This window comes from Rhipicephalus sanguineus, chromosome 2 (genome assembly GCF_013339695.2).
Source record: "Rhipicephalus sanguineus isolate Rsan-2018 chromosome 2, BIME_Rsan_1.4, whole genome shotgun sequence".
Lineage (NCBI taxonomy): Eukaryota > Metazoa > Arthropoda > Arachnida > Ixodida > Ixodidae > Rhipicephalus > Rhipicephalus sanguineus.
In genome coordinates, this window is record NC_051177.1 from 182,734,889 (window position 1) to 182,742,171 (window position 7,283).

Sequence of the window (7,283 nt, forward strand, 5' to 3'; positions counted from 1 at the left end):
CCGATCTTGCACAACGACAAAATGCTGGTGTAAGAGAATGTGGCCGCTCCAGGGAGAGATGCTCTGTCCGCATAGTCACTTTGCGTTGAGAGCGCAGCACGTAGGAGGGTATACGAGCCGCCCGCTGTGATGGCTTTCGAGATAGCGCGCGCGCCAGCGATCGTGACCGCGCCCTTAGATTCAAAGTTCAAGGTGGCTGCTCACGCGACAACCCCCCCCCGCCCCCACCTCGTGTCTTTTCATGGCCGTTAAAGACAGGCGGGGCGTTTCCTGTCTGCTTCGACGGCAGGCCTCCCGAGCGTGGTGATATTATCGCATGCACCCTCCGAGTGACGGAAAATGGGCCAGCTCGTTTGATCTCTGCTTCGGCCGCGTTCGTCGCCCTCGCTCGCGCACTTTTACCCGCGGTAGAACATACAATGCGCGGAGGGATTGTCACGATCTGCCCCGGGGACCGTGGACGAGGGGGGGCCGAGGCGCCCGCGCTCTAACAAGGACGATCCAACTGCATGGCGGGGTAACAGCGACTGACTGCCGAGCCGCGCTCGTCAGTGTTTATTCTTCACGCACGACCAAGGTTGCCTGCCGAACCTGGCGAGGTAATGAAACTAGGCCAGGCAGGGCGCCACACGCTCGTTACACCCATCACCCCCAGTTATTGTACACAAAATAAAAAAATACAAGTCCCAGCCGGTTCGACGTTGGTTTAGGTAGGCAAAAAGCGGTCTGGTGCCCTTCGTCGTCGATTGCTCCGCCTGGGTACAGGTGTTGAGGGACTAGGTGCGGTAGTACCAGGTGCTGCCTGAGCCGCGCTTGATTCCTCCTGAGACTCTGCCGTGGTTGGCAGAGATGGCACTGAACTTGCCGGTGGCCCTACTAGTGGCGCACAACTGGAGGCGCCTGTCCCTTGCGAAATGGTTGTCTCCCTGGCCGCAACTGGTGCTGCCGTGGTTGCAACTGGTGCTGCCGTGGATGCAAGCCAGGTCCCGCGGTTAGCCCTCACATGGTCAGCATGCCGGTGCCATGTGGTTCCATCCTGCATTCGTACGAGCAAAGAGGAGGAGCTTGCAGGCGAGACCACTTGTCTAGCAGACCAAGGTGGGCCAGAACGGAAATTCCTGGCGAATACTGGCACTCCAGGCTCCGGCAATGGCCCAGGACGGCACCCTTTGTCAGCAGCCAGCTTCTGCTTCAGCTGTTTGAGGAGCGCCATAGACCGGAGGTCTGGATGCAGAATGTCCAACGGTGTCTTCACCATCCGTCCCAGCAGAAGCTCACAGGGGGCACGGCCGGTGACATCATGAGGTGTAGTCCGGTATTGGAAGAGTATGCGGGCGACCTGCGTACGGAAATCCCCAGCCTGGCTCTTCTTAAGTTTGTCCTTTATAGTCTGCACCACCCGCTCAGCTGCACCGTTTGAAGCAGGGTGGTACGGAGGAACCATCATTCGGCGGATTCCGTTCTTTGTCAGCCAGGCCAGATATTCTGCGCTGGCGAAAGCGGGTCCATTATCGGAGACTATGATGTCCGGCAGCCCCTTGGCTGTAAAGACCTGCCGCAGTGCTGCAATGGTCGCACCTGCTGACGGAGTGGTGACAGGTAGAACTTCCACCCACTTTGAAAATGCGTCGACCCCCACCAGGAAGTAGTGGCCTTTGAAGGGGCCCCCAAAATCCACGTGAAGGCGGGACCAGGGCCTCTGTGGGAATGACCATGGGGTGATCTCCACATGACGCGAGGCCCGTTGATGTTCCTGGCAGACTTGGCAGCTCTGTACCATGTGAGCGATGTCCTGGTCCAGTCCAGGCCACCAAACGTGGGACCGGGCCACCATCTTTGTCTTTTCCACGCCAGGATGCCCGCGTGCAGCAACTGCAGGACCCTGGACCGGATACTTTGTGGGATCACCACCCTGGAACCCCAAAGTAGGCAGCCCTGCTCCAGGCTCAGCTCAGCGGCCTTGTGGCTGTAGGGCTGCTGCACCAACTCCTCCCCTCGGGATACTGCCTTCACCACCTGGGACAGGACCGGGTCCCGACTGGTCGCCTGCGACACAGCAGACCTGAAGAGTACCTCTGGGTACGCATGCTCCAGCATGAGCACTTCAGCTGGCTCTGGAACAGCAGCAGGCACCTCTGGCAGCGGCAACCGACTCAGGGCATCAGCAGGCCCCAGGTCTTTTCCCGGACGGTACACCAACTGGTAGCTGTAGGCCGCCAGCTTCAAGGCCCATCGTACCACTCGAAGTGATGCCTGCACGGGGACCGCCTTGTCTGGCCCCAGTAGCCCCAGCAGTGGTTTGTGGTCCGTGACTGCCTCGAACTTTCGGCCCCACAGGTACTGGTGAAAACGCTCGACGCCAAACATGAGGCCGAGGCCTTCCTTGTCCAGCTGGCTGTAACGCTGCTCTGCTGTGTGAAGACGATGAGAAGCAAACGACACCGGGCGTTCTTGGCCATCCTTGTCTCTGTGCGCTAGGACGGCTCCTACACTGTATGGTGATGCATCTACAGTAAGGACAACAGGCTTGGCTGGATCGAAGTGCACCAGCACCGGTGCCTTGGTGATTAGCTGTTTACTGTGCTCAAAGGCCACGTCCTGCTCCTTCTTCCACGCCCAATGCTGGCCATCTCGAAGCAGAATGTGCAGTGGCTGCATCTACAGTGGCTGCATCGCAGACAGGTTGGGCAGGAGCCTCCTGTAGAAATTGATGAGACCAAGGTAGCTTTGCAGCTCTTTCTTGTTTCGGGGCTTCGGCGCCTTCAGAACAGCATCAACTTTGCGGGGGGCCGGAGCCAGGCCGGCCTGGGAGATGACGTGTCCCAGGTATTCTACACTGGGAACCATGAACACGCACTTTTCCCGCTTGAGCTTGAGACCAGCATCCTGAAGTCTGGCCAGAACGTTGTGCAGATTCTGCATGTGGTCTCCGTCGTTAATACCGGTGATGAGGATGTCGTCCAAGTACATTGCCACGTGCCTCATGCCCCTGAAGAGATTGTCCATCTCTCTCTGAAAGATGGCTGGTGCCGAGGCCACGCCGAATGGTAAACGCGTATACTGGAAAAGCCCCATAGTTGTCGATATCGTGACATACTTCCGTGAGGCCTCCTGGAGCACCAACTGCTGGTACGCGTCTCTGAGGTCGATCTTCGTGAGCTTCTGGCCACCAGACAAAGCCGACCAGAGATCTTCAATCCGAGGCAGGGGGTACTTTTCGACGGTAGCGACGGGGTTGATCGTAACCTTGAAATCCCCACAGATTCTGACACTACCGTCTCGCTTGGGGACTGGAACGATGGGAGCGGCCCACTCCGCAGTCTTGACTGGTACCAGGATGCCTTCTCGCTGTAACCGTTGCAGCTCCTGGGTGACCCCGTCCTTCAGTGCGAACGGCAGCGGGCGAGGCTTGAAAAACCGAGGCCGGACTCCCTCGGGTACATGGATGCCAGCAGTCGTACCGGCGAATGTGCCCACAACTGGCTGGAACAGTGACTGGAAATCTGTTAGGATGCTTGGGATGTCTTGTACGCCATGTAGGGCTGCTTCCTGGCCTTCTGGCAGCCGAACACCCAGTGCGCAAATCCAATTTCTGTCGAGCAGCGTCGGTGACGACCCCTTGGTCAAATACAGACGAAGGGTTGCTTCCCTGTTGCCAAAACGAACGCTGACCTGGGCCTGACCTTGGACCTGGGAAAGCTCTCCAGAGTAACTCCGCAGCATGACGCCTGAAGCCTCGACGGCCACTCCGGGGAAGGTCCTTTTGAAAAGTTTGCCAGCCATGACCGACAAACTGGCCCCCGTGTCCAGTTCCATGGAAATGGGGCGCCCGCAAACTTCGACGGTCAGCACGTACGGCGGCACAGACGACGGGACAAGGCCTGTGTGCCACATGTCGAAAATCGGCGGGTCCTCGGACACGACGTTGAGCCTGGCCGCGGAGGAACCCGAGCCTGCTGCCGCACGTCCCCGCCACCACTTGCGATGCCTACCCTGACCGCGGGCTGGTGTGGAACCTGGGCTGGATCCAGGCTGCTGCTGTGGTCCGTTGTTCTGCTTCCCCGTTCGGCATACTCGTGCAAGGTGCCCAGTTTTTCCGCACGTGAAGCACTGCGAATGTACGAACTGGCACTGTGAGGGGGAATGGGCGTCACCGCAGCGACTGCATATACCGCCCCTTGCCACCATCTTGTTGACCGCCGCTTCCGTTGACGCCGCACGCGTAATCTCGCCGGCGTCTTTTGTCGCCGCGTCCATCGCCAGCGCTGCTTTCACCACGTCGTCCAGCACATATCATCATCATCATCATCAGCGAGGGGTCGGGAAGTTCCAGGAGACGTGTCTGCATGGCGGGGTTGTTTATGCCGCAGACGAAACGGTCCCGTAACAGCGAGTCCAGCTGGTCCCCGAAGGCGCAGGTACTCGCCAAACCTCGTGGCGCAGCGACGAACTGCCCGAGGCTCTCCCCTTCCCGGCTGCTCCGGTTGTTGAAGCGGAAACGCTCCATTAGCGTGGACGACGCCGGACTGAAGCGCGAGCGCAGTGTAGTGAGCAGCTCGCTGAGCGTCTTGGTATGCAGTGTAGCCGGCTTTAGGAGGTCGAGCAGGAGACTGAAGACTTGGGTTCCGCAACTTGCCAGGAAAATGCCCCGCTGTTTCTCCTCGGGCGTGTCGTTAGCGCGGAAAAACATGTGAACTTGCTCCTCATAGGTGGGCCAGGCGGACCTGTCTCCCTCGAACGGCTCGAGTCTTCCGTACAGCGGCATGGCGGCAGATGCGGGGGGCGTTGTTTTGCCGCTCTCGATGGCGTGGGTCGACTCGTTGACTGTACTCGTCGCCAGTGTCACGATCTGCCCCGGGGACCGTGGACGAGGGGGGGCCGAGGCGCCCGCGCTCTAACAAGGACGACCCAACTGCATGGCGGGGTAACAGCTACTGACAAGGTAAACCTTGCTGACTGCCGAGCCGCGCTCGCCAGTGTTTATTCTTCAAGCATGACCAAGGTTGCCTGCCGAACCTGGCGAGGTAATGAAACTAGGCTAGGCAGGGCGCCACACGCTCATTACAGGGATCTTATCAATTTGGGCTTCATACCGGAAGGACATGACGGTGATGGCAACGGCGACGGCAAAAACCCGTCGAGAATGTCCATATAACTCACGAAACGCCAGGCCCCTAAACTACCAACAGACGCCCGCTCTCGCGTGCTCCTCTGCTAGCAGATGCGGGCGTCGTCCCTTGCGTTTTCACCTCGGACGCTGTGGAAGGGCATTCGGATATGTGGACAGACAAGCCGGCGAACGCGTTCGCTGCAGACTCGTTCACAACTGCAACGCCACAACTAAATTTCGACCTCTGGGTTGTTTAGGGGCCCTTTAACAATTGAAGGCAAACGGCATATCTTTCTTCGCATTCAGGCATACAGCATAGTGCTGAGTATACGTTTCAATAAAGAAAACCACAAAGCAAGCATCGAAACTGCATGCTGGATGATAAGGCGCCTGTGAACAATGGGAACACCCTTCCACGCGTTCCCGGTAAAGATTAAGTTGCATCTGCTTTGCACTTCACACGAGGGCTTCGAATGACGTCAAAGAGTTCTTCTTTCTCCCCGCGTGTGTTTCCCGCTTTCATATATAAAAGGAAGACCCGTCTAGCAACTCAATCAGTTCATTCGAAGACTGACGTGGGCAGACCACGGAAATTAAAGGCACCAGAAGAACAGCGTGGATATAATGCTGTACGAAGGGAACATTACGGTCGCCTTGCTGAAAATGGTTGGGGAGCCAATCACGGTCTACCACGGCGTCTACAAAGCGATTATAACTGACATCACTCTAAATTAATAAGAAAACATACCCACATCACGTGATGTTGATTTTTTGCATCACCCGTGTTGACGCCGCCGACGGACGGTCAATTTTCGCGTTTGATGAGGCATCTAAGGCTCTCACCTTAATGTCTTGGTACTGAAAACAGTCTCTACAGGCCTAGACGCAGAGGTGGCGATAAAAGATGACACGAGAGGCTGGCGCATTGACGTTGCATGAATATTAATATTTCGTATGAGCTCGCATCATTCACAAGACACTTTACGGGTGATTTTCATTCTCTTCGACGACACATTGGTGTCAACCAAATGGGCGCAGATTTTTACACAAGGTGACAACCACAATGCGCCCAGGACCACTTCAGTTTAGCTCCGCCTGCACCCAGCTGACCTCCGGTGCAGATGTTTTCCGACAGCCTGCAGGATAATATCTGTGGCATCTCGTGGGAATTGCCACTACAACGTCGTGAACTCCGCGCATCAATTTCTAAAGCAATCCTGACGGGGGTAGCTGAAGATTGCTGAACCATAAATCAAATGGAAGGAGTGTAGGGATCGTTTATTTGTCGTCATGTGGAACGAGTAGTGATCGTTTAGCGAACTTAGCTGAAAATTATTTAGAAGAAATAGCCACATTTCCACTGCTTTGTGTTTATTTTTTCGGTCGATAACGGTGATACCTTCACAATGATGCTACCATAAACTGTCTTCTGCTGTAACGTGCGATGGCTGTGGTTTCGCTCACATATACAGAAAGAATTATTCTTAACACTATGGACGCCTTGTCGCTTGCTACAGCAATGGAAGCGACAGTGCGGTAAGGCGCCTCATTCGCGCTAAATTCGAAGCTGCCATTCGCGTCAATTTCACGTGTAATTGGAAAGTTCAAGAAAGTTTCAGGCACGTTTACAACATATATCTCTCCGCAGTATTCACTAAATAGTCATCGTGCTAGACTAAGGCGTAGACTACACGTCGTGCTAGACCATGCTCGGGTAGCATGGTAGATTATAAAGTTTCAAAGAGCTGTAGAGACAGGAAGAAAAGTGAAGTGCAGGTGAACGCCATGCTGGCGTACTCACAGGGTACATAATGTGGACCCCGTTCTGGTCCATGAACTGGTCACGCATTTCTTCGTAAAACGCGGGCAAGCGCACGACGGGTGATCGGCCGGCCATGGTTGCTTAGACTGGAAATATGCTGTTCAGGATTCGCAGAACAGTGGTTCCCTCGGGAAAGGAAGGCCCTTACACCAGAGACCGAATTGCAAGGGACGTCTAGTGACGGCTTCAAGGAGAGAAATGCGCGGGTTCTGGATTTCTCCGCGGTACGAACACTACGACAGCGACAAATAATGATCCAGAATGCACCGTGCGTTACGAACGTCTACTTGAATGCTTGCCGTGTTGCATCGCATTCAGCTGCATCGGCAATTGATGGCTCCCGAAGCCTTG

At 55.9% G+C, this 7,283-nt stretch overlaps 1 protein-coding gene across 1 annotated transcript; it reads right to left on the bottom strand.

Annotated features, from left to right (window-relative positions):
* Positions 1-2,658: 2,658 nt before the first annotated feature.
* LOC125757413 (uncharacterized protein K02A2.6-like) lies at positions 2,659-7,007 on the bottom strand. Its single transcript, XM_049412996.1, has 3 exons — positions 6,912-7,007; positions 4,427-4,894; positions 2,659-4,131 (listed from the first exon to the last, which is right to left on the bottom strand). The coding sequence occupies exons 1-3, from the start codon at positions 7,005-7,007 to the stop codon at positions 2,659-2,661; spliced, it is 2,037 nt and encodes a 678-aa protein (XP_049268953.1).
* Positions 7,008-7,283: the final 276 nt, after the last annotated feature.

What these genes read in the sequence shown, in the direction of transcription:
- LOC125757413 (XM_049412996.1), bottom strand. Translation starts at nt 7,007, where the DNA reads ATGGCCGGCCGATCACCCGTCGTGCGCTTGCCCGCGTTTTACGAAGAA. An exon ending in GGGTCCACATTATGTACCCT is followed by an intron (nt 4,895 to 6,911) that starts GTGAGTACGCCA and finishes CGTCCTTGTTAG; the next exon opens with AGCGCGGGCGCCTCGGCCCC. An exon ending in TCGCTGCGCCACGAGGTTTG is followed by an intron (nt 4,132 to 4,426) that starts GCGAGTACCTGC and finishes TCCCCCTCACAG; the next exon opens with TGCCAGTTCGTACATTCGCA.